The 27,406-nt window shown below is 39.3% G+C and overlaps 1 protein-coding gene across 1 annotated transcript; it reads left to right on the top strand.

Annotated features, from left to right (window-relative positions):
- Positions 1–1,963: 1,963 nt before the first annotated feature.
- Positions 1,964–26,837, top strand: IFNAR1 (interferon (alpha, beta and omega) receptor 1). The gene is made up of 11 exons (XM_014938289.1): positions 1,964–2,457; positions 10,999–11,119; positions 12,566–12,759; positions 13,449–13,606; positions 14,992–15,139; positions 16,063–16,177; positions 16,935–17,137; positions 18,350–18,507; positions 20,484–20,637; positions 23,643–23,797; positions 25,207–26,837. The coding sequence occupies exons 1-11, from the start codon at positions 2,295–2,297 to the stop codon at positions 25,432–25,434; spliced, it is 1,797 nt and encodes a 598-aa protein (XP_014793775.1). The 5' UTR covers positions 1,964–2,294; the 3' UTR covers positions 25,435–26,837.
- The last annotated feature ends 569 nt before the right edge of the window (positions 26,838–27,406 follow it).

Genomic DNA, 27,406 nt, shown 5'->3' with positions numbered 1-27,406 from the left:
GACTTGAGAAGGTTCCCTGGACTTATGACACACTATAAAGTTAATTTTGTTGGGGTTTGTATTTTGCCCTTTAGCAACCCTCAAACATTTCCTAAAACCTACAAGCCAACAGAATTAAAGCTCCAGTTATGCATATCTTCACCAGTGTCCCAGAAGAGCCTAGGCTTAGTAGACATGCTCAGAGCACGTGTAGAACCTCATAGCAGAAGAGGCATCAATAGCAGCCAGGAACACTTTTATCCAGAAAAGCAGCTGGAAGGATTGTGATCTCCTTAAGCAACAAAAAATGTATTTTTTTTTAACACCTACAATGTAGATGGCACAGACTCTCACCTACCAGAGTTTCAAATCCTCATCTCTGAATACATTGCAACGACCACTTAGGAGTTTGTTGATTTGAGGGGGTAGGAAGTGAAAGGTAAACCCTGACTTCTACCTTCCCAACCATCGCAGCTGGGCAACCTCATGAGAAAAAAACATGAAACAGAAAAAGAGAAGATGCGCTCTTTAGTCATAAAACCAGACCTTCCGCCTGCAAAAAATGACCCGGGTCCAAGCCCCACTTCAGGGACTACAGCATGCATGCTGCATTCAACACTTACTGTAGCATTCATTCAGCCGTTCAAGAACCAGGGCAGACTGCAGGAGGACACATGTTTCCCCGTCCCCACACAAGTGCCCTAACTACTGCACGAGTCTCTGTGACTTGAATTAAAGAATAAAGCTAGGTATGGCTTGAAGGTTTGCTTACCTGGGCTAGCAAATATAACTTGGCTGACCACAAACAGGGGCCTACCCCCTGCAGAGGTGCGATAAGTAACAAGACAGGAAGGCAGGCATGTAGGTAGCAATCTTGAGGCCAGCACGATGTTATCTTGTCCCTGACAAATGGGGGGCTCCAAGAGGGAGGTGGCATATGGTAATGAATTACTGGCAGGATGTTTAAGTAAGAAAGGATAAGCTGAAGCAGTAAAACAGTCATGTCGACCTTGCTGGGAGATAAGGGCTCCAAAGAAGGAACCCAGCTGCCTTGAGAAAGCAATCATCCCGACAGCGAGGAAGACATACGGCCTTCATCCCCGAGACCCCTGCCCACGACCACCAGGAATCACTGCGCGTGCGCGGCTGGGAGGAGTTGAAGGTGGAGACTCATTGTAATAAAGAGCGGGGAAATTTTATGGATATGTATATGCGATTTATGAATATGTAATACTTAATTGTATAAGTTCAAAGGAAATGTCGCAGGCAGCACGCACATATGGAGGAGCTATCCCCTGTGCGTCCAGCGCTGCAATAAAGGATACCTGCCTAATAGCCATCCCGGCTATTGAGTCCTGATTTCACCTTTCATGGCATCAGACTCAAAGCACCTTGTGGGTTCCTGATTTTTAATTTTATTTGTGATTACACTGATCGGGGGATTTTTTTTGTGCGAGCTGTGTGAATGAGCTCTATTGACTTTTACAGGTTGGAAAGGAACAACAGTGACCAGACAGGAAGGGCAGAACACAAGGAGGAAGCAGGAGTGCTGTGAAGATAGCCTGTGGGAGTTGCACAACTATGAACTCTTACCCTGGAGGCCAGCAGTCCTCTTGGGCCTGCACGAACCAGACCACCAAACATAGAATCATAGAATGGTTAGAGTTGGAAGGGACCTTAAAGACCATCGAGTTCCAGCCCCCCTGCAGTGGGCAGGGACACGTCCCACTAGAGCAGGTTGCTCAAAGCCCCATCCAGCCTGGTGTGGACACCCGCCCTGCTGGGCCGCCAGTACACCGGTAACATCAGTTTCCGTTATCTGCTCCACATCCAGCAACACGAGGGCTGCTGCGGGCAGATAAGAGGCCTCCAGCAGACGGAGCCGACTCCTCCCCAGGGAAGACTCCGCACATCCACCTGGGAAGCGCGGGGAGGGCGGCACGGCCCGCCGCTCCTGCCTCCCCGCTGCTGCTGCTGCTTCAACCGGGGCTGAGGGACAGGGCCGGGCCCGCCGCGAGCACCACCGGCCCAACGACTAACGGCCCCGCCGAGAAGCGCCGTTGTGCAACGCGCGCCACCCCCCCGCCCCGGCCCGCTGCTCTGTCACAGACTTGGGGGGGGTGACGGAACCGAAGGACACCCGCAATCACCGGGGCTTGCCGCCGCGGAGCGCCCAACCTCCCTCCCTCCCTTCTTAAGCGATTTCACCGGGACGAAGCCGCCCCCCGCGCCATTCGGGGTCCGGCCAGCCTAACGCACCGCCCTCCGGGGCCTCGCCTCCACCGCTGGCGGGGCGGTGCGGGGGCTGCCGGCGCATGCGCAGCCGCCCGGGGTTTCCGGTAACGGCGCGGGCGCTGGCCGTGCGAAGGGACGGACGGATGGACGGCGGAGCGGCGGCGGTGGAGGTTGGCGTATGGCGCGCGGCTGTGGCGGCCCTGCTGTCCTGCCTGCTGGGCGCCCTGCCCCCGCGCTGCGCAGGTGGGTTCCGGAGAGCGGGCTGGGCGCGGCCCCGCACTCGGGCGGCGGCGAGGGGTCAGTGCGGTGGGGCGGGTACGGAGTCACCGAATGGTTCGGGTTGGAAGGGACCGTACAGATCATGGAGTTCCAACCCCCCTGCCATGGGCAGGGACACCTCCCGCTAGACCAGGATGCCCAAAGCCCCATCCAGCCTGGCCTTGAACACCTCCAGGGATGGGGCATCCACAACTTCTTTGGGCAACCAGTGCCAGTGCCTCACCACCCTCACAGCAAAGAATTCCCCATATCTAATCTAAATCTACCTTCTTTCACTTTAAAACCGTTACCCCTCATCCTATCGCTATACTCCCTCATAAAGAATCCCTCCCCATCTTTCCTGTAGGCCCCATTTAACTACTGGAAGGGGCTCTGAGGTCTCCCCAGAGCCTTCTCTTCTCCAGGCTGAACAACCCCAACTCTCAGCCTGTCTTCACAGGAGAGGTGCCTCATCCCTCTGAGCATCTTCATGGCCTTCCTCTGGACTCATTCCAATAGGTCCATGTCCTTCTTAGGTTGGGTGCCCCAGAGCTGGACACAATACTCCAGATGGGGTCGGGTCTCGCCAAGCAGTGGGGCAGAAACACCTCCCTCAACCCGTTTCCACACTCCTTTTGATGCATCCCAGGATGTGGTTGATTTCCATGGGGAGCGTGGGAAGTGGTTTGGGGCCTGTGCCCCCAGCAGCCCCCCACCGAGACGTGTGACTGTGGGCCACTCCTCCATCAGTCCTGCAGTGGCCGCCCGGTCCCCTGGCCTGTGGCGTGGTGAATGGAAATATGGTCCCTGAGCAGGGATGCAAAGGCATCCAGGCCTTGGGTCTGGAGAGGTGTGTCTGTGTGGATAAATGAGGCTCAGTTTCCATCTAGTGCCTTTGTTTCACTCTAAAGTAGCTGTCTTCATCTTGTCTGCTTCAGGCTTACTTGCTATCTGTGAACTGTAGCTTAAGTGTGGGGCAAACAGGTTTTGAAGTGTATCGGTTTGTTTGAAAGGCATCTCAGTCTAACTGACAGAGCCTACAGTATAAATAAGGAAATAAGAGAATTAAAATTGCAGGATGAGGAATTTTTCTCACAGGATAGTAACATGTGACTCTTCTTACATCCTTATGCAGCAAGAAACAACAATTGCACAAAGCCTTTTTCAAGGGGGAAGTATTGTACAGACCGGAAAAGCTATAAATTACCATCCTACCTATTTATAGGACACTGTGGCATGCAACAGAGAGTAGATGGGCTAAGGTAGTTCAGATAATGGGAATATTCTGCCCATGGGCTAGCGTGTGCATGCTGCTTCTGATGCCACCTATACTCTTGAATTCTGTGTAAGATTATTTTGTTCTAGTTCAGCATACCGAAAAGATGACTAGAGAGAGGCTGTTTTCAGGGCTTCATGCTTTGCATTAATGGTAGGATTTGGGCAAAGGCACAGCTCTGGGATCTCTTCTCTTTCTTTGTTTTCTTTCAGCTGTTTGGGTTGTTGCTGTATTCTTTGTGGTCTGTTCCGCCCCAAATTCCATCCCAAAACTGGAAGTACTGTGATACGGGCAGCTACTTTGATTAACCCACACATATTGTAGCGAATGACTAACGTGCTATACGCTACTTATAGAGTTAGAAGAAATTGTTCTCCTGCAGTGACCTCTCACCTTGTGCCTTGTCAAAACCAGCAGTTCTTCTCTCTGCTCCTGTATAAAGGTTCTTGCAGTAAGAGTTCTCCCAGGTTCTCTAGAGCATCTTTCTGCCCACAGAACCAATACTAGTTGGGTCATTTTTGGTGTGTGTTTGGTTGCGGCTTTGTCTTTTTTTCAGTATTGCATATAACAGGTCTCCTTTCCTTCCTATGGTGAAAGGTTGAGGTAAAGTTTCCATTGGTTTTGTCACATATTTAATGTGATAAGCAATGAGCCATTATGTACTTGTAATGGGATTTCCCCTTCAATGTCTCATGAAGGAGTATATTTCTGGCCTGCTAAGACTACTTTCTTCTTTTGTGGAATGGCTTTTTTATTATTCTGTAATGTTATATAATGGTTATTATTTTTAAACATAATCATTTAATAATTATTTTCAATACATTATAAGTTAAGTAGTGATGTGTATTTATTAGAACAATTTTGGGTTTATTTCAGTTTATTAAAATTTGACAGAGGAAGGAAGATAGGCAATTGTGCTAAAAAAGCTTTTCTTGCCATCAGTCTCGTCTTCCCATGAAAATCTAATCTCTTATAATGTTGTTGTCCTTAGCACCAAAGTGTCTTTGTGCTTTAAGTGAAGAAACATGAATTAATTTTAAATGGCTGGCTTTTAATTGTCAGTAAAATAAACCAGGAAGAAGTCTTGACTTTTTATATTACTTTGTTTATCTGGTTTCTAGCTAGATCATGGAATTTCCCTAGTAATTAAATGTTACTGAATTTACTCCTTCATTCCTGGATTGCTGTTCATTGGGATTGAAGAAATTAACTTGGGGAAGCAAACACAAACCACTGGAGATAGGGAGTAGTAAGATAGATGGTTGGATCACCTATGCATGTCAGCAGTATTGAGAACAAATGTCATGTTAAATCAACCTGAATTTCTGGTATTCTAAAGTAAAAGGCTATGTGGATAGAGGAGCTCCAATTGCATATATTTTGGGTTAGTATTGCTGTTGAATCTATATTGTATACTAACCTCTTAAGCATACTGGAAAAAATAATCTATGTCAAACTGCTTCAGTATGATTTTTTCAGCTCATCAAAATTTTTTTACATCTCACTGTCAAGAGGGAAGGATGTATCAAGCAGGAACCTGCCAATAATCTGTGTGATAGAACACTGTAAGCTTATTAAATCCACATATAACTAACTGGAGGAAGCTCATAGGTGTTTTGAAAAGCAGGTGTAGAATCAAGAAGTATCTTTACAAACTGGAGATACACTCCAGATAAAAGTACGATGGCATTGAAAAAGGATGTGTGCAGGGCTGTGTACTTGGGCAAATAGAAGATGATAAAAGATCGTCTAAATATCAGTTCTGGGGTTAAAAGAAAAAGGGTGCAACACTACAATGCCTTGTAGTTTATGTGTAGGAGTTTAAGTGGTGTTATAGAAACCCCCAAAAGTATTGGGGCACAGCAGTGCTAATTAGAGTTAAATGGTTTGTCCCTCTGTTTTGTAAGCTAGACTTCCATTTGTTAATCTCAGCTGGAGTATTGTAATTTTCTGAAGTATACTTCTTCAAGCAAGTTCAACCATTTGGAGAGAATACCAAGTCATTCAGAAAGCTAGAAAATTGGGCTTAAAATGAAAAGAATTGTTGCTGCCATTCATTTTTCTCCTTATCGTTAGTAATGTTTAACATAGTTTTCAAATACATCTGATGTAAAGAATAATGTGCTTTAATATCCATAGACAAAAAGTACATGGGCTAAATGTGCTTAGAGGAGACATAGGTTAGATTTTGGGTTTTGCAATCTGTAAACTTTGTTGTCCATGGACTATAAGCAACAACTAAGCATCCTTGCTGTAAGGAAACTTGGATCTGTTCTGCAAAGATCCAGGCCTCCAACAGAATCTACTAGGAAATCTCATTTGGGAGTTCTTTGCTTTTGATTTACAGAAAGCTTTCTCTAATGGTAAGGATAGTGAAATGTTTCAGGAGATCGGAGGCATGTAGAAACAGATTATGCAGTGGTGGAAACCGTAGGACTTCTCTACACAAACATCTGATGATGTACATAGAATTGCCCACCTGCTTTCTCCAATGTGAAGTACAGGTGATTTTGCAAGGTTTCTTCCAGCTCAGTTTCTGTGCTTCCAGTATACGAATGGGTGATTAGGAAGTGTTAAAGTGCCAATTAGTGATCATTAACTTTTACAAATTCTAAGCAAGGACGCTTCTCAGAGTATAAAATTATAGTAGGCTTTCTCTTTATATCCTGCTTTTTACCTGCAACAGGAGATGAAGTGAACAGATGAAAGTGCATAATTATGATCTGAAACCCTCAATAAATAGGTATTTGAATTTGGATAAGAAATTTGATTTCCCGGTGAAAATAGTTTGAATCATTAGGGTTGGGTGTCAGGGCTGGGAGATCCTTCTGAAGCAATAATCTTGTTATCTGACCAGGGCAAGGAGGAAAGTACCTAATCAAGCTTGAGATACATCTACAAAGAATGATGTGGGTTTTTTCAGGTTTTTTTCGCTGTTGTGTTTTCTACCGGATGACGCCAAGAGGCTGTCTAGGCCGGTGCTCGTCTGCAGCAGCAGTTAGTAGGGGAGCAGAAAAGAATAAAAAAGGAAGTATGTGGTGACACTTTACAACATTGTGTTACAGCAATTTGTTGCGTGGATATTTTGTATTTGACTCTGAGTTCATAAACCAGATAAGAGTTGAGCAGAGTCCTAGGGGAAGGAATTCCACAGGTTGACTAAGCGTTTGGTGAAGCAGCAGTTTCATTTGTGTCCTCGGAGCAGAGTGGTGCTTGTTCTGTTGCTTCCGGCTTCGTGCTAAGAAGACAGTGAACAATCTTTGCATTCCCCATGCCACTCATCAGGTGTCTGTAGATCTGCCATATCCTCCCCTCAGTCTCCTTTTCAAGCTGAAGGATCATAGTCTTATTCTTCCCAAGACAGAAGCTGTTCCATACCTTGCATTGTCCTTGTCACCCTTCTCTGCCTTATTCTGTTCTGCTATCTGCTTATGAGAGTGGCACCCTAGGGCTGCACATAGTGCTGAAGATAAGTCTATAATGAATTTATATAATGACATTGAGCTTTCTATTTTACTCCATTGATTCCGTATCAGTTTCTAATTTTTTTCTACTTTTTGACTATTGCTGTGCACTGACCACAAGTGCTCACACTTGTACATTATTGTTGAACGTAACACTGAACAGCCTTCTGAAAATTACATGAAGACTCTAGGGTATTCCGTGAGTAATTGTTGCAAGTTGCTTTTAATTGTGTAGTGGATTTTAAGTCAATTTTACAGGTGATGTCTCTGAATAGCATGTTTATGTTCATTAAAGTTCTGTAAATGCTATCACCTGTTTCTGAAAACAGGTCTTAATGCCTAGTTTCAGCAGTTTGTGAGGAGGATTAAAAAAGGATAAATGTCAAGATGGAGTCCAGCTTTGTTCAAACCTGCATGGGGAAACTCTCAGAGAAAGAGGCAGTCAAGTCTGAGACTTGCAACAGTCATTTTCTGGACTTTTATCCAAACCTGTTCTGGAATAAATCCTTTCTGATTCACTGTGTGTGCTCTTACTCGCAGACTGGAATACAGTATCTTCTTCCAAATGTCAGAATCCAGAGCTGTATTTTTATTATATTGTTTGTACCCAGAGGGAGGATATGATTATTTGCTGTGGTGTTTACCAGCTTTAGAAAAAACTGGCCTAGCTCAAATGTTAGTTGCATGTCTTACGTCAGCATGTTTTTTGTAACCTGGGTAGAAAGTATTTCTGGTTAGAACATGAATATTGAAATTACTTTGGGTTTGCTTCCAGATTTCTTTTTTTCTTATCTAACCACAAATGGACAAGGTCTTCTAAGAATTATTGTAAAGCTTCATGCAACATATAAGATAAGGATTTGAAAATGTGGGAAAGATAATCTTGAAGCGCAGTGAATATTTCATTTTCTCCCCACGGCAAACAAAATAATAGTCTTAACATTTAGTAGCATTCTTTTATCATTGTTGGAGCTCTGTAGGTGCAATGTGGTTATCAGCTAATACTAAGTTATCTAATCCTACATTCTTGGGTTTACTCCAAGGTTCTATGTTGTTCAGAGTAAAGAATGTACCTGTGGTAGGGTTCAGAGTAAAGAATCCTGTTGTAAAGACTTCTGCTTAGTACTGCCATGGCAGGTTTTTAAATCTGGTATGTGTGCTGCTAGAGAGCTGAGGAAACAATGTCTCCCTTTCGGTCTGTTCAGGTTATTCAAATGTCAGTTGAATTGCATTCCAAAAAGACAATTTGAAACAAGTTTTATGTCATACTGTTTATTAAGATCTTTTACAAATAAATATTTAGATGAGATTCAGTATATGAATTTTATTTTTTTAAGTCTGCAAATACGTGAATGCATGTATTTACAGGGAAAAGCACTACTTTGCACTTTAGATGTGAAAGATACCAATCTGATGATTGATGTTTCTTTAGAACCGAAACTGTAAATGTTATGCTTAAGAAAGTGAGATTCTAACATTCAACCTATCAAAAAGGCTCTAACAGGCTTATACTTTCTATGGTAATAGCAGAGTTGTGCTGCCTTTTTTTTTTTTTTTTTTTTTTTTTTTTTAATTATTACTAAAAGCTAGTGGAACTTTTTTGTTCCAGGCTTTTCAATTCTTAAGTTTATTGCAAACAGTCCCATTACCTGAGTATTTTCTTTGTGAAAGAATATAAATAGTCAAGATTTCTATTAGATGCCAAAATCTGAAATAGCTGCCATTGTTATCATAAGCTTTGTGACTGAACTATAGCCATCTGTTGGATAAATTTATGAAAAAAAAAATAGTTATTTCCTTTGCTTTCTTATTTTCTGCTGATCAAAGTTAGTTTGGTATTCTCTGGACTTATCTTAGTCTGTCAGCTTAGAAGAGTAACAAAATAATGCGTTGTGGAAATAAATTCTCTAGTGGGTTGCACGAGACTTTATTGAACTATTTTCCTTTCAAGTTTTGTGTTTTCGGGAGTTATTGCCAAAAGTCAGTAGTCTATGGATAACACTTTAACTCTGTTCTCCAAAAGGACCTTGCAGACTTCAGTTTACAGATTGCTTTTCCCACACACATTTCCTTTTTATAAAGATAATTTGGTCATCATGTAAAATATGAAATAGTGTAATTGTAATTAAGAGTGACTCTTAAAATCAAATTCAGGATAACCCTTTACATGTGCAAACAGACTTTGATTGTCCAGGTGAAATATGTATTTGTTCTGTTTTCTTCCTAATACAATCAAAGAATAGACTGTCAACAAAAAGCAATTTCATAGTGATGGCCACCGATGTGTTTTTAGACGTTGTAGCCATTGGAAAGTGATTAATAGCGTAACACAACTGCTTAAAATAGAAAGTCAAGACACAGAGGTATGTGGTGATTTTACTTTTTTAAATTTTTTTTTCCCCTGATGTTAGAAGTTGAAAGTGCATTCTTAGTCAGAGGACAGAGGTTTACACTGCCTGAATAGTACATTGCCTGGGTTGTCAAAGATACTTTGTGTAGGGTACAAGGCAGAAGGACTTAGATGAAGTTTAAGCTCTGTAAAGCTGGATATGGCTGCTTAGTTGGTGTTTTTGGTTTAATTCTAGTGACTTCTGTCTGAGGTTTCCTCAGTTCATGCATATTCCCTGTGCCTTCACGCTGTTCCTTCACACTCTTTCCCTTTGCTTTGTAAGCCTTAGTCTGGTTTAGTTTCCTAGTGCTAGAAAACATTCAGTCCAAACTTTTGGCCCCGATTGAAACTTTTTAGCCTCACTGCTTTGAAACAGTGCTGTAGATTGATGTGAAATAATTCAAAGCAAAACGTCCCTTAAAAATAGCTAGATAAATCTCAATTTTCATTAAGTATCAGGATAATTCATTTTCCCACAGCACTGTTCCTGTCATCTGACCACTGATACCTGAATTATATACCAAATGGGACACTTAGGATTTTCATATCTCAAAGTTAATGGTAAAGAAGTCTTATTCAGGAAGTGGAATATAAGGTAATTATAAGGCAGTTGGAGTTTTTTTAATAATTATTTTTGAAAGGTGAAAAATAAAGAGGAGAGAGCACTATTCTAGCATGCATGCATCCCTCCTGTTGGCAATTTACCTCTTAGGCCTTCTTTTCTCATGGTCTGGTCCCTCCCTTGGTGTTATGGACATTCTTATGTGTCCTGAGACTTAGCCCTTGCCCTCCATAAGTCATTTTATGCACTGTTCTTTGTGTAAAAGAAAGCATGGGATTACCGTGAGCAAGGTACAAGATTTGATGTGTGCTGACGCCTCACTGAAAGGGATTTATGTTCAATATATTGAATTTATGGCAGTAACACATGACATAAGACAAGTCTACTATGCTCAATCTGTTCCGCAACTGTGAAATGACAGCATTATGTCAATCTGCTCTTTGCAGCTGAGACCCAGATGTTTAATTCAACCAATAAAATACTGTTTTAAAAGCATTCAGACTGCTTATAATCAATCCATGATGGTGAACACAGGCCTTGAATGTTACAACTGTATATACGTTTTGTTAAGGAGGTATCAGGAGAAAGACTTTAAACACAGAGGAAAGAGCTGCGTGGTCAAATAGACAAAGGAGCTACTTGATGCGCAGCTCCTGAGCTCTATATTTGAAGTGCCCTTTGACTAGCATGGGGTTTTCTTAACTCTTATGTTTATTGTTACTTCATTTCACTATAGCACTCTACTTTTGTTTAAAAAAAAAAAGTAAGTTATCATTAAATTATGTACAAGTTATTTAGCCCAGTTCTGAACCACCTTGATGTTACTTTCTTGTAGGCCAAAGTAATCTGAAGAGTCCACAGGATATTCAGGTCTATGTTGTAAATACGAATTTCACTTTAAGGTGGAAGTACACTGGGAATGACACCGATGTGACATTTTCAGCAGAATACCGGTGGTAAGTATAACTTTATTCTGAGCCAGAAAGGTCTGATGCTTATTTGCATAGAAGAGCGTATTAGTTAATTGTTATGCTTCTTGATACTGCCATGTAAGACTTATAGAGACTTCTTGAAATCCAGAAAGTAGAGGCCAGGAAGATTAAGTCTTGAAATGAAGTGGAATCATAGTATTGTCCTTCCTTTGTCTAATTCATATGTAAAATTAGAATGTTCACTGATGGTCAAATCTTATAAATGCAGAACACACTTGGTAGTAATGCTTAATATTGTAGTGGTTCATTGAGAAGATTAACTGGTACACTTAGAAATTTTTATTCTCTTGTTTTTTTTTTTAACTAAGCTACATTGTGGCCACACACAAGGTATGAATGTTGACATACGAGTGAATTTTCAGTGCAGCTTTTGAATAATTTACCAGTGTTTTGCCCTCTGCAAATTTGCCATCTGCAAATTTTAATCATCAGATGAAACACTTAATTTTTGTTCTTAAATATTTGCCTGGGTTTCATTGTTTCATATACCGATACTTATGCATGCATATACACATACATTTGGTGTTTTGTGGCACTTTCCTGGCAAGTAAATATTAAAAAACACTTCTAAGATAAAATAACTTAAGAAGTTCTTGGTTTTAGGGATTCCTAGGGTATGATTTTGGATATTTTTAAAAAGCTTACCTTCTTCAATGTGATGAGAAACAGCTGCTTTGAAAATAGTTCTATTTTAAAAATGCAATACTGTTCTGAAGGATAAGATAGGAATTGAGGATAAACAATTCCTACTTCAAGTCTGTGCATTTTTTGGTTTTTTGGTTTTTTTCTTTTTATCAGGACATATTTAATCTCTATATGAAATGCCTTTTAAACAAGGTATGAATGTCTATTAACTCACAAGAAAAAAAATAGCTTCTGTAAAGCTAATTATTCTAACACTTGTTGCTGAATTCCAGTTTTTTCCTTTGTGTTTCTCTTTTCCCCTAACCTACATTTCTTGCTAATGTTAGAATTGGGGTTATTTGCTGCTTTTATGCTCTTTTAAGCAGTTCTTACCATCAAGGATTTTAAATTTCTTCCAATGGATTATAAATCATTGCCAAACTAGGAACGTGTATTAAGGTTATAATTCTGGGTATTAACACTTTTTTGATGCTGTTTTCTGACATTGTGTGTTTACATGGTGAATAAAGCAAACAGGTATCAGACTTTGCAGACTGATAGTTAAACTTTGGTAATAAGGTTAAACTAATAAATTAATAGATTAATTAATTAAATGGCGATTTGAATTCCAGGGTAACTAAGTAGATAACACTGTTTACACTGATGCTGGTAATAAAACAGCATTAAATGGTGTGACATTTATTAGCATTAAGAAGAAAAGGAAAAAGAATCTCAAGACTTAAGTTGTGTATTGGTTTTATTTTGGGGCCGTTTTATTTTTTACAGGTTTGAAGATTTTGAAGAAGATGGAACAGAATGGAAGAAGTTGCCTGGATGTCAAAATGATACTCGTACAGAATGTGACTTTTCCTCAGCAATAACTGAGTACTATGATAAACATCATTTGCGTATAAGGACTGAAAGAAGGGAAGAAGTGTCTCCATGGTCTAGCGTTTTTGAAATGACTCCGTATGATATAGGTATGAGCTCCATATATACTGTAACATTTTTAGTAAAATGTCCTTCAGCATTACCGTGGAAAACATGTGTGTGGTTTCCATTGCTCATAACAACATGGGGTAGTGGTTTTCTTACCCTTAATGTAGTATAAGTTATTTGCAGGTCATGCAATGTTGTTGTGCTACCATTTCTGGAAAGGGGAAAGTATTCTAAATGATGCTGTTTTTCTGACAGAATTTTCTGACACTCTGATTTCAGAAAAATCCTTTTTGACAATGGATGTTTCTGAAAGTTTCCTTCTGACCTGGTGACTTTTCAGTAGTTACAGTATAGTATGGTACTGAAGCCTTCCCTCAATATTGGATAGATTTGTTTGAGCTAGGTTTCTTGCCTTGCGTGTTTTAGAATAGCTTATACTGATTTTTTCACTGCATTTTCTGGAAAACATTTGCCAGTAATATTGCATTTTAACCCTACTGTTTTAGAACCAGGTAACAGTGGTTGGTTATTAGGTTAGATTTCTGTTACATACTGCCTGAGATAGTTTTCACCAATGATCTTATATGCAATTATTGTGATCTTGTTACTGCCTCAAATTAAAACTAAGATACTATAGGCAGTAACTATGGTTTTATCAATGTAAATATTTTTGGGGGTATTTTTTTCTTTCAGTAGCCATGCTTGACTTTTTTTCTTTTAATATTTGCAGCTCAGATTGGGCCCCCAGGAATAGAGTTGCAGTCCATAAATGGAGTCATAAAAATTAAGGTTTCTCCTCCAGAAGCAAATCAGGTCCAAAAAATGTGGATAGATGATATAAGTTTTAAATATAATTTAGTTATCTGGGAAAATTCATCAAATGCAGAGGTATGATTGCTTTTATCACTTTTTTCTTTTTTTTTATACTTTAGCCTTAATGTAATTGTCAGAGATGGATTTTAATAGCTTCATGCCCTAAAATAGAATTGTTTAATTATCTAACTGTGTATAGCTGTTGCTATGCAGTTTAGAAGTTGGGAGGGGATGTTTTCTTGGAGCTCTTTGGTTTTGTTTTTATTAGAGGATTGCATTAGATATTTTGTGATAAGAGTTTGTATTTCTGTTAAATATTGGGGCCACTTTCCAATGCATGAGGAAGAAGGTGAAACCCTCTCAGATGTGTTGGAGCAGGAGCCACCCTCAGACAGCAGGAACAAGGAAGGGAAAAAGTTGAAGGCAGTGGCAAAAAGCATTTACAGTAAGGCATAGATAAAGTGGGGGGAAGAGGTAAGAGATCTTGCTGAGATCCATATAGCTTGACTGCAGCTGTACTATGTCATAACTAAGTTAATAACTAGTAACTAATATAAGTCTTTATATGGTTGGTTGGGATTTTTTAGGGATTCTTTTGAGGTCTTACAGTTGTGAACAAGTTTCCAAGCCATAATGTGCATCTCACAATCTCACACAGCTATTCTGTAAAGACCAAGGTAGAAATAGTCTTTTTTTTTTTTTTTTTTCAGAACAGTAAAGCAGCATTGTTGCAGCAATATGTGACCTCAAGTAAATGCTGGTATTTTGGTAAAAATTAAAAAATGCTTAAGCTTTTCTGGTAAATGCTATTTATATTTGTTGAGATTTTGATATAAACAGCATTTAATAAGGTGGCTGGGTTTTCCTCTTTTTTTTTTTTTTTTTTTTTTTTTTAATCCTTTTAGGGGAATGGGTGCCACCTAGATTAGGGTAGGAATTGAAGAGTTCAGTCCATGTTCACTTGGGAAACCCAGTCATAATCATTACATATCAAAGGGGAAAAAAAGCTTTGCACTTGGTAGTAGCTTTGTAACAACGATCAGTCACTGAAAAGTCTGGTAGACCAAAAGCAGGGAGATAACGGAGGGGGCACGGGGGGAGGGCACGAGTGTTCGTTCAATGAATTGAGGGATTTAAGTGTATTATTTCTCTTCTGAGTACAGGCAGAATACTTGTGTTAGAGTTGTCATGTAGAGCGGTGCCGCAATCCCTCCCCACTTTCATGTGTTAAAGAAATACAACATGTTCCTTCCTCTCAATCACATGGATAAGTTGGAAACTTCCCTTTACCATTTATTCAGCTCATATATTGCTCTTCATTCCCAATTTTAGCATTTTTGATGGTGTATAATATAAATGGGCTGAAACCTGGGGAAGAAAAAAGATACTTTAAAAAAAGCAATCAGCTCATCAGGAAGAACAGTTACCTTCATATGCTGTTTACGATTGTCTTTTTACAGTTCAGAAGTCAAAGTATTTTTCCTACTGACAAAATTGATGATCTTGCACCAGACACTACCTATTGTTTGAAAGTTCAAGCAACTTATCCTTTGGAGTCTAAAGAAGGTTTATTCAGTCCCATTCGTTGCATAAAAACTACTCATAAAGGTACAGATTAAAATTGCTTTATCTTAAAATGATTATTCAAGATTAAACTGTTGGAAAGTAAATTGTTCTAAAGCAATAGAAATGTGCAGAAATGCCAAATTACTACTCATTTTGGTATAACAGCAATCTTGACACTTATGTCTATTTTCTATTTTAAATATGTCACCTATCAATATTAGAGTTTTAATAGTACATCCACATTTTTGCTCTGGGGCAAATTCTGTCCATCAATGTGGATTGCAAAAACTACTTTCCGTATTTTGGAAAGATGGGTATTTTTGAGCTTGTCTTTGAATCGGGAGGAAAGGGTTGTGTTTGTAGGTAAAACAAAAGCCTTTTGTATATTTGGCACTAAATGAATGCATGTAAAGTTGAGCTAAGCTTAAAAAAAATACGGGTTTTGTGCAGGCCTTGGTGAATTTATTACTACAGGTTGTGAAGAATGAGTTAATGGCAGTTTGCCACCAGTTGCTTGTTTTGCATGTCTAAACACTTTTATGTGCAGTTCAGATGTCAGTTTAAGTACTTTTAAATGTTTATGTCAGGAAAAAATGTAACTGTGGGAATGTAGAAAGTCAACACATTAGATTGAACGAATAATACATCAAAATTACTTTGTGTTTAGACATGCGTATTTTACACTTTTTTCTCATTGAATTATTACTGAACCAGTTTATTTCTACTGATTTCAACACTTGTGTACTTAATTTTATCTAAATCGATTTTTTGACTGAAGGCTTGATATGCTGACTATATCACGGTCTTTGATTTGCCATCTTTATAATGAAAACAGACCTTTTTTTTTTTTAATTATTGAAAGTGTACCATGACCGTTTAAATGAGAAATGCCCATTAAGTGAGAAATTGCTGTACAAAATATAAAGCTTTTCAGTAACTGTGGATTTCCTTTTCATTTTGAGCAGTGGATGTCCCATTCTGTGCAACAAACGTGAGCATTCTTGCTTTGAATATGAAATTTCATCTGCATTGGGATAATCGGTATAAACAACATGTGAGCTACAACGTGCAGTATCTCAGGCAAGTTAAACAATTTCTATATCTCTGTTTAAACAGATTATGTCATTCTAAATGCCATCTATTGGATTTTGCAAGTAGTTATTAGAAGTTAAAGTGAAATACTTTAGCAGAAGTGGCTTAATGTATTCCTAGATACAGTGTAGCTTTTAAAAGGATTTTGTGTAACATCATATCCGGGAATTTCAGGGTGCTAGGCTTCTTTAGGAGTCTTAAATACCTGATGGAATGGACTGTTGAATATATGCCAAGTAACATCTTTAAAAGGTGTGAAGTTTTCATTGCTTTGTATCTTTTTGACTATGAAGAAATTGGAGGACTAGAAGTGAGCAAAAGCACAGGTGTTCAAAATTTCAGTTGTCAACAAACTTGATTAATTCTGGTCAAATCCCAATATAAAAATACCCATCTTTTCTATAAACCTGTATCTTAGTATCTAGTTGTCACATAAATATTGTGGCCAGCATCTAAGCAAAGAGGAGAGATACCCAAGTCCTTTTAAAGTCCTTTTGGTGTGACAGAAAAATAATTGACTTAATAGAACTATATGAAAAATCTTAGTCTGGATTTTAAAGGTTTTTTAAATTGACCCGTAATTTTTCTGTTGAGGCTTGATGAAAGCACTAGTTTGTATTTCCTGATGCAGCTAACTTCATTGTTTATAAGTGGAAAAAAACCCAAGTATTCTGAATTTAAGAAATTTCTAAGAGGCCCATTCTTCAAGGACCTCACATCAAAACTATTAAAATATCTCTTGCAGTGGGTATCTAAAGAGACTTTATGATGACTACTCAGTGAAGTGGCTCAATGTACCTGGATGTGAAAACATCACTGACACACAATGCAATTTCTCATCTATCATCACTACTGTTTCTGGAACTTTTTATCTTCGTGTGCAGGCCATGAATGAAAATAATAAATCATGTTTGTCCAATGAAGTAAAAGTAATTCCTCTGGTAACAAGTAAGTAAATGTATTTTCTTAAACTTTCAACAAACTCATACCTAATGCTATTACTTAGCAAAAGAAACTTGCTAGATTAATGAAACTGAATACATAGTTCCCCTACAGAAACTGTGTTGGGAATCCTGGCCCCATCAAGTTAAACAGGAGTTTTTCTATTGTCTTCTCTGTTCATCGTAGCCAGTATTTCACTGCACTTAAATCCTATCATTTGCTTTACAAAATTAAACCACAAAGCATTATATGGCATTTTATAATCTCACTGTATGCTACATTAATCACTATGGGATACTGTGGCAGAAATATCCCTAGTCTGACTTCTGCCATTGACAGGGAGCAGTTCTTGGTACCTCAGAAAAACAGTGCCAAAGTCAAATACTTTTGGAATCCATTGCCTGTATTCTCTTGTGCGTCTACTTTCATCTCTTCCTTCTTTCTACCCCGGCACAGTGCACCCCTGAATTTTGTGTTGAAGCAGTATTACATTGGCATACAACCCTGAAGATTTTTGTTAAAATGGTAGTGACGTCTAAGTCAAAAATATGTAACTCTCCAGAGTGAAATTACTGTAATTTTTATCTTTGTTGCACTTTTTTGATTTTGTGAGAAATGTGACCTTATTAACTTTTTTGAAGTTAAACATCTTATCAGTCATAAACTTCAAGAAATGTTTATCTAATATGTAGGGTAATATTCCATTGCCTTGCATATTAAAGATTGAATTAATAGCTATTCTATATGTCAGCTTTCCATTGTCCAAGCTCTTGGTAATTATATAATTCTTTAATAAGATAACAGTGACCTAGGTAAATAATTCAACAAAATAAAACAAAAACTGTAATGCTTCTCACTTTCCAACTATACTATAACAGTGAAAGAAGGTATATGTGAAAAAGAGGGCCCATATCGTGATGAGATTAAGAACTGTTCAGTAGTTTCAATTTGACTTGCACAGAGTTAATCACCGTCTGTGTATTTTATGTCACTGAAACTTGCATAAGCAACATGTGAATCTGGAAAGAAAAAATAAATGAAATATTCCTGAGGAACACCGGATTCCGAATGAAACTTTTAGTCAAGTTAGGCTTTTAAGTATATGTTTCTTTAAAATTGTCATGGATTTAAATTACACTATTTTATGCAATATTTTTATTTGCGTTCTTTCAGTCTTATTTTTAACTTTTTCTTTTTCTGTTTTTTTAATGTCTTAAGATGAAATTGGCCCTCCTGGTGTAAAGGTGGACATCAGTGATGATGTTCTGCTTCATATCCAGATTTATCCTCCAGGAGGATCTGAAAGTGAAATCATGAGGGACAACTATGACTTTTCTTACCGGATTCTGTACTGGAAGAATTCATCGAATAATGAGGTAGGAACCAGTTAAATACTTAAAACAGTATAATCTCTGGAATCTCTGCTAGGGCACATGGAAAATAAGGAGGTAATTGGTGACAGCCAGCATGGCTTCACCAAGGGCAAGTCAGGCCTGACAAATGTGATGGCCTTTTACAACATTGCCACAGCATTGGTAGACAAGGGAAGAGCAACAGGCATCATCTACCTGGACTTATGCAAAGCATTTGACCCATGTCCCACATGACATCCTGGTCTCTGTATTGGGAAGTCATGGATTTGAGGGATGGACCTCTTGGTGGGTAAGGAACTGGCTGGATGGTCACACTCAAAGGGTTGCGGCGAGCGGCTCAATGTCCAAGTGGAAGCCAGTGACAAGTGGCGTTCCTCAGGGATGGGTACTGGGACCAATGCTGTTTACCAGCTTTTTTTTAGACATGAACAGTGGGATAGAGTGTACCTTCAGCAAGTGTGCTGATGACACCAAGCTGTGTGGCACAGTCAACAATGGAGGGAAGGGATGCCATACAGAGGGACCTGGACAGGTTTGAGAGGTGGGCCCACACAAAATTCATGAAGTTCAACCAAGCCAAATGCAAGGTCCTGCACCTGGGACGTGGCAATCCCAGGCACAAATACAGGTTGGGTGGAGAATGGCTGGAAAGCAGTCCTGAGGAGAAGGACTTGGGAGTGATTGTGGATGAAAAGCTCAGCGCCAATGTGCGCTGGCATCCCAGAAAGCTGACTGCATCTTGGAGTGCATCAAAAGAACCATGGCCAGCAGGTCGAGAGAGGTGATCCTGTCCCTCTGCTCTGGTGAGAATCCCACCTGGAGTACTGCATCCAGCTCTGGAGTCCTCAACACAGGGAGGACAAGGACCTGTTGGAACGGGTCCAGTGGAGGGCCATGAAGATGATCAGAGGGTTGGAACACCTCTCCTATGAAGAGCAGTAACAATTTTAAATTGAAAGAAGGGAGATTTAGATTAGATACTACAAAGAAACTCTTCACTATGAGGGTGGTGAGGCACTGGAGCAGGTTGCACAGAGAAGCTGTGGATGCCCCGTCCCTGGAGGTGTTCAAGGCCAGGCTGGATGGGGCTTTGAGCAACCTGGTCTGGTGGGAGGTGTCCTTGCCCATGGCAGGGGGGTTGGAACTAGATGGATGATCTTTAAGGTCCCTTCCAACCCGAACCATTCTATGATTCTATATAAAATTTATTATGATTTAAGTACTGAGTTTGAGTTCTTCTCAAGCTTATTTTCAAAAGAGGTACATATATGGTGTATCAGTCATGCAAGCAATTTGTTGGGGGTGGGGGCAGGATTCTGAAAGATTCTTTTAAAAATCTGATCAAGATTACTTTTATCACAAAGTAATTGAGATTTTATTCTTTTCCCATTGATATGGCTGTAAGTAATGATTTGCAGAATTGCACTGAGTTTTGTACCAGCTTCTAAATGGCTCACTTCTTCAGGTTGTAGGGTTCTTGCGCTCTCTTTCTTGTGGTATGACTCTGTGCAGTGTCTCAATTAATGTAACTTCTGGCTCCTCAGATTCTTTTCTTTCTGTATTTGCAGTTTCATAGCTATATGTATCATAAAACAACGCAATCTTGCATGTTTTTAGCTACATTTTAATGTGTCTTTCCATATTCTTTAGATGCTCCTTATAGTAAAGTATTTTACAGTAATTAGTAAATGTGTAGAATGCATAGAAGAAGAGAAGAAAACAAACTGCAGGACAAAGAAGTTTCATTTTGCACACAGGTTTGAATTGCGACATTTCAGTGTGGTGAAAGCAGTTGGTTCTTGCCAATAAGCATTTCCTGGATGGACTTGCTTAGGAGAGGGTTGTATGATTTAATCCAAGTGCAAAATGGTGTCTATAACTTCTTACAGAATTACTTCTTCGGCAAAGGCCAAAATTCTAATCTGAGTGACTCTTGTACTATTTATGTGCGTCTTATTCTTCCATTTTTTCTTTTTCAGGAGGAAATCAAAATGAAAGAGATAAAACAAACAATAGGGACAATTTCTGACCTAACACCCTCAACTTTGTACTGCCTGAAGGTACAAGCATTCTCAAAAGCTTACAACAAAAGCAGTCATTTCAGCAAAGAGGAATGCATCAAAACACCTAGAGGTAGGAAGAGCTTGGGAATTTTTACACCACTGGGAGTAAAATTGTTAACCCTTCATGGGCCTTTGCACATCTCACTAGTTAAAAAATACTTGCAGCCTGACTTAATGGCCTCATAAAATTAGCACCTAGTTGGGAGAGATCCATATCAGCAGTCCGTCACTTCTCTCCTACAGCTAAACTAATAAACTGCTTCTGTTCTGACCTGGTCAAAATTACATTCTGGTTATTCCATGACACAGCTCAGATTAGAAATTATCTCGAGTTAATAACTATAATGATCGTGAATTAAATTTAGTTCTGTTCAATGACTTTAATAGGCAAGCTTTAATTTCCAGTACTTTTAAGATATTTTTGGTAGAGTGTGCAAGGAATCACTGCGTGTTATGTTTTTAAGAATAAAATATTCTTGAAATTGTCTTAGTTCTTCTGTGAGTGAATTAAATTTTAAAAAATCTTGTGCTAAAGTGTGAGGAGACAAATCATCAGACTCGTACCTGAAAGCTCACTTTTATGCAAAAGGAGAATACATTTGTAGATGGACTACACTCGGAATGTAAGAGCAAGTTACCCATTTAATTTAATTTGGCCAATTGTCTTCTATTAACAGGCTGTAACACTAGAAAAATTACTAAGTATCCAAACTGACTTAAAGCTAAGAAAATATAATAATAGTAAAGCTACTTTCTCACATGTCAAGCTTTTAGGATTCATTCATATCGTAGTCCTCACTCCTTTGTCTTTATCAAGCCTAAAATGAAACAAATGTTACTTTTTCACCTTCATAAGAGAAATTCTTTAATCTATTTTACTAGCTAGTTATTAGTCTTCATATCCTTCAATAGAAGGAAGCCTGTTTAATCAGTACCTTCAAGACTCTGTATTGAGAGACATGCAGTCATACAGATTGCTTCCCGTATGTTCTTGTATCCCAGTGTGGAAATCTTTCATTCCTTGATCTTTCATTCTAACTGGAATTAGAGATAAAAAAAACTGATTGTCTCATCTTGATTATTTTTAAAGTGTCTTCTGGTATGTAGTATTTTTACTATGTTCAAACTCCCTTCAGTTTGTTTGTTTGTTTGTTAGAGATTGTACCAGAGAATATGTTGTGAAGAAGAAGAGGGGAGGGGAGAAGGAAGCTTGCAAGGCTCTTGAACTTAAGCACTGAATAGCTTATGACTGTAGAGATGAAAGGTTTCTTTGACTACAATATTTTACTATCAAAAGCTGGATTCAGTCACGTAAACTCCTTCTACCCTAAAGTCCCAATCTTAAGTCTTGGAACTGAGCCTGGCCTGTTAGAAGGTTTTCCACGGTTCCTGGGTTAATACGGGAATGCAGGGCCATACTTATAGAATGGTTTAGGTTAGAAGGGACTTTCAAAGATCATCTAGTCCCATCACGCTGCCATGGGCAGGGAATTCTCTCACTTGATCAGGTTGCTGAAAGCACCATCCCCCCTGACCATGAACATTTCTAATGATGGGACATCCACAACTTCTCTAAGCAACCTGTTCCAGTGTCTCACCACCCTCATAGGAAAGAATTTCTTATGTCCAATCTAAACCTACCCTCTTCTAGTTTAAAACCATTGCCCTTTGTCCTGTCCCTACAGGCTTTGGTAAAAAGTCTGTCTTATAAGCCCTTTTTAAATATTGAAAGGCTGCAGTAAGGTCTCCCTGGAGCTTTCTGTTCTCCAAGCTGAACCCAAACTCTCTCAGCCTTTCTTCCTAGGAGAGGTGTTCTAATTGTCTGACTGTTTTTGTAGCCCTCTTCTGGACTTGTCTGTCTTATGTAGAAGGCCTCACAGCTGGACGCAGTACTGCAGGTGGGGATCTCATGGAAGTGGAGTAGAGGGGCAGAATCGCCTCCCTCCAGCTGCTGGCCACTTCTTTTTATGCAGCCCAGGATATGATTGCCTTTCTGGACTGCGTGCACACATTGCTGGCTCATGTCCAATTTTTCATCCACCAGTACTCCCAAGTCCTTCTTGGCAGGGCTACTCTCAATCCCTTCATCCTCCAGCCTGTATTGATACTGAGGACTGTCCCAACCCAAGTGCAGGACCTTGCGCTTGGCCTTTCGAATTTCATTAAGTTGGCTTACTCCTTAAGCCTGTCAGGGTCCCTCTGGATGGTGTCTCTTCCTTCAAGCTAATCAACTGCACTGCTGATCTTGGTATCATCAACTTGATGATGCCATGTTTGAGCACTGAAGTCAAATTCATCTTGCCTTTCTCTACTGACAAAGTAAAATCTTGTGCTGATCTACTGTCTAGACTACAGGTGTAGAAAATAACTGGAACAGCCTTAAGATTGATTTCTTGCTTAGATAAGCATCTGAAAGGAATACATGCTCACTGGAAGATCCTTTTGTCTCTATATTGGCTGTGTTGTAGTCATCTGAAGCTTACAATTGGAGTTCCTCTTCTATCCGTGAAAACATTTGGATGCTTTTGGGCCCCTGAAGACCCTGCAAGTCTAGGCACTCTAATCATTTCCTGGCTAAATAACTGTGGGCCAACTTCCCTGTAGTAATTGCCCTTTCTTACTCTATAGCCCATGGGAATTCTTACTCCTATATCTCTGCCTTTTTAAAGAAGAGAGCTCTATCGATTACATATTATGTTCCTTGGGATTAGACACTGTACAAAAGCAATAGTGCAATAGATTTACATGCATCAAGTGCTTCATGGAAGCTAGCTATGTGTAGCCTTCTTGTCTTGCTGTCAAATAGTGACATAGAACTAGAATATAACTGGGATCTTGGTTCTGATCCTCTCTGCGAATGCCTCTGTTCTTATGTTGGATAAGTACTTTGTGCTATGTTTTTAATAAAATTACCTAAGATACTGGAATGGCATCATTTTTGTAATAGTCATCAATGTATTGTAGAAATGTGAAATTTTATGGTAAATACTGTAACAGATTTGGATATAACTCTGTTCTTTGATCTTTGTAGTTTTTGAATACCTAGACTAAATGGTTTTTATTCACTTTTTTTAGATAAAATTTTACCTCTGGTCATTTTAGCAACATTTGTAACTGCTGTGGTTGCTGTGTTGCTTGTGGCTGCACCGCTTATTTTTGTCCTGTATCAAGCCTACAGTAAAATCAAATACGTGTTCTTTCCATCGTGCCAGCCTCCTTTGAACATAGAGGTAAGATGAGAAATATTTTTGCATTTATTAAGCAGATGTATTTTTGGAAAAATGAACAGGAAAATGTTATGAAAAAGTGTTTACCTGTTATCCTGTGATCTTATGGGTATGCCAAGATTAATTGTGTAGGTTTTAACCAAGTGCAGGAATTCCTTTGGGAGAGTGGGTAGTGTCAATTTCTAGAACTCTATTAGTAAATATTTTAATTTTTATGGTTTTTCTGTTCTTCTGTCTGTGCAAAATTGTTGCTAACAGTCCTTCATTCTAGAGGGTGCGCATGTCTACCCAATGCGATAATGTGCTTTTACCCTGCTATGTGAGACTAGAAATACTTTCCTATTGTGTTATCTGCAAAAGCACGCGCTAGCCTTTTTGCCATCCTTTAAAACTCAGAGGAGGCAAAAATACAAGCCCAATCTTTAGAGAAAATTTTGGTGTAGCAGACAGCAAATGCTTCTACCGTGTCCTGACCTAGTGGCCTGGGTGGGCTCAAAAAGGGCAGATGTTCAGTTTCCAGCTCAGCTTGGCACAGGAGTACTTAGTAGGGATCTTGCTCTGGAATAAAAAGGGCAACACAGAAGTGTAGGTATATTTTGAAATGGAGCACAAACTGCCTTTCATACTGTACTCTCTTCTGTGTCTCTCAGAACATTGATACATTGATGTTGAGTAGTGTATAGCCTTCCTAACATGCGTCATCTTCTCACTGAAGCTCCTAAGATATGTAGTATACAAAGCTTTCTGAATAAAACTGTGGTTTAAAATCAGTCTCATAGTTTATAAGGGCTAATCTGAATTTATTTGTAAAACAGCATTTTAGCTGGTTTGTTCAGTAGAATACTGGGAACATAATTAATGAATGCATATTTAGAACCTGTTGTGATGGATTTGATATAAATTTGATATAAATCTCACTTCAGAGAACGGTTATGAAGTATGAAGGATAGACAGCAGTGCGCTATTGAGAGCTGTATAAGGCTTGGTATCCTGCTGCTGCAGCTTGCTTTCTCTTTTCTTCTTTCTAACTTTGCTTTATAATTGATGATTATTTGTAGATTTTTGTCATCCCTGCGCTACCACGTGATGTGTTGAGAGTGTTCTTGGGTGGACTCATATGGCTATAGTCAATCAAATATTGCAATCATACAGATAATTGACAACTGTGAGCATAGCAAGGGTTAAGATTGTTGGTGTCATTCTTTAGTGTTCAATTATATGAATGCAGCTAAACTCCATCCTAATTTTGAATTTGTGAACTTAGGGAAACAAATGGCATATTATAGGTAGAAAAACCTCATGATGCTACTGAACACGACAAATCAGATTTGTACAGCAGTGGTATTAAGCAGAATCATTATTTAGGTGTTATGTATGAATATTCATCTCCTTTTCTGCTTCTCTTTTTGCAGGGTTTCGGAGAACAGCTCTTTAACAGTCCTTATCGGCCAACTGCAGAGGAACCAATAGAAAATTTTTCTATAATTGAGACTATCATCACAGAAGATCTAAATCAAATTGATTTTAAAGACTACAAACATTCTAAACAGAGCAGTCGTGATTCAGGGAATTATTCTAATGATGACGATACTTCAGGGAGCAAAGCATCAGAAGAAATGCTAGAAAAGGAAATAGTATAATTTTTAAGAAAATAAAATTCATATATGGGACTGGCAGCATCATAAAAAAATTAAAACTTTTTTATTATGAAAGTTGCAGCCTAAGGAAGACAGTGTGACTTTGGGATCTTTGTCTTCAGGTTTCCAAATCTGCACTTTGTTAGTGGCAAGTTATATACCCTCTCTGCTGCAAGCTGACTGAAGTTAAAACTCAACTGACTCCTTACACCTTATGCCACTTTGATTCCTCATCATATGATAAAAGGAATATCATCTGTGTAAAGAGGAACAGAATCTACAGTTTTATGTACTTGAACCTGATAACCTCAGCTAAAGCTTACTGTGTTGCACACGAAGAGCTTCTTGCTGTCTTAGAGGTTTGTTTTGAATGCCAGTGTACTCTGACAGGAAGCTCTAAATACCAGTATTGTATTTCTTACAATGTTTACACAAGCAGAAGGAAAGTGGTGTGGAATATGATTTTTAAATACTTTTCTGACATTCTCTTCCTACTCCCTCAGCAGCAGTGCTTTTTGGCTCAGCAGGTCCAGAGCAAAAGATGCAAAGAGACAACAGTAGCCTCAGTGAGGCTCCTCTGAGCCTCCTTGTAGAATTCCCTGTGGCCGTGGCTCCGGATGCTCCCGATGCTCACTTGCCTGTTGGTGTATCTGTGTGCCTTCATCAGGGTGCTCTTCTCCCACAGCACTCTGTCATCTGGGCAAGTTACGGGGAGGGGGGAAAAGCAGGAAGGAGGTTCACTTCACTTTGCTTATAAAGAAAAAATTTGTAGTGGAAGCTCTTCATAAATAGAGATTGGGTCAAATTGTTTTGCACTGCATTTAGGATAAAAAACAGCCAGTGACCAAGCCAAATGTGTGCTGTAAGAAGAAACTAAATAATACTGTTATTTTAATGACAAGGCATGTTAAGAGGCATATTCTTGATTCCCCCCACCCATGGCTAAATAACCAGAAGTGTAAAATGTTTAATTCTAATTGAATTGTGTTTAGAAATGCAAATCTCTCTTAACAAGGAGGAAACTTAGTTCTGTAATTAAAAGGACCGAAGTCGAATTTAGAAAATGCCTTTTAACAAACAGTGAGGATGCTTGTCATTCAAAGCTTTTTCAGCTTAGTCTTATTTTGCCAACAGACTTTTCTTTCTAAGAATTATAAGGTTATGCTGCAATAATTTTTCAGTATGCATACTACTTCTGACATTTTTTTAAAGTAGCTTATTTTTTAATGAAGAAATTGATTTAGAGTAAACTGGTTTTGAGCTTCATGTGCTGCTGTTTATTATAACAAGCAACCATTGGTGTTTATATACAATTTTTAAATTTTGAAGACATGATGAAATTTTGTAAATTTTATGTCCCTGTGTTCATTGAAGAACATAATAAATTTTGCACATTTACTTCTTTATCCCTTACTTGGTTCTATATATTTCTGACAAAGTGATATTGAAGATACGCGTTCCAGTCGTTATGGTCTTTGGTCAATAGCTTCCGTCTGTGAATTGTTGTGAGATACTTTCAGACAACTTCATACCGTCTGTTTATTTGTGTTGTCTCTTCAGTGTAATTTGTTTCCTGTAAGAAAACAGATGCACCTGCAATGCATCAAGAAGAGCATGGCCAGCAGGTCAAGGGAGGTCATCCTCCCCCTCTACTCTGCCCTGGGGAGGCCGTATCTGCAGTACTGTGTCCAGTTGTGGGCTCCCCAGTTCCAGAAAGACAGAGAACTGCTGGAGAGGGTACAGCAGAGGGCTATGAAGATGCTCAAGGGACTGGAACACCTCTCTTAGGAGGAAAGGCTGAGAGACCTGGGTCTGTTTAGCCTGGAAAAGACTGAGAGGGGACCTCATCAATGCTTATAAATATCTACAGGCGGCTTTTCTCAGTGGTGTCTGGTGACAGGACAAGGGGCGACTTGCACAAGCTGGAACACACAAAGTTCTGTCTGAACATGAGGAAAAACTTCTTTCCTGTGGG

This window comes from Calidris pugnax, unplaced genomic scaffold (genome assembly GCF_001431845.1).
Source record: "Calidris pugnax isolate Ruff unplaced genomic scaffold, ASM143184v1 scaffold25, whole genome shotgun sequence".
Taxonomy (NCBI): Eukaryota; Metazoa; Chordata; class Aves; order Charadriiformes; family Scolopacidae; genus Calidris; species Calidris pugnax.
This window is presented reverse-complemented; position numbering and strand designations above follow the sequence as displayed.

Bases quoted from the DNA above. Each gene is read 5' to 3' on its own strand.
- IFNAR1 (XM_014938289.1), top strand. From the start codon at position 2,295: ATGCGCAGCCGCCCGGGGTTTCCGGTAACGGCGCGGGCGCTGGCCGTG. The intron at 11,120-12,565 runs GTAAGTATAACT...TATTTTTTACAG, and splicing joins TTTTCAGCAGAATACCGGTG to GTTTGAAGATTTTGAAGAAG. The intron at 13,607-14,991 runs GTATGATTGCTT...GTCTTTTTACAG, and splicing joins AAAATTCATCAAATGCAGAG to TTCAGAAGTCAAAGTATTTT.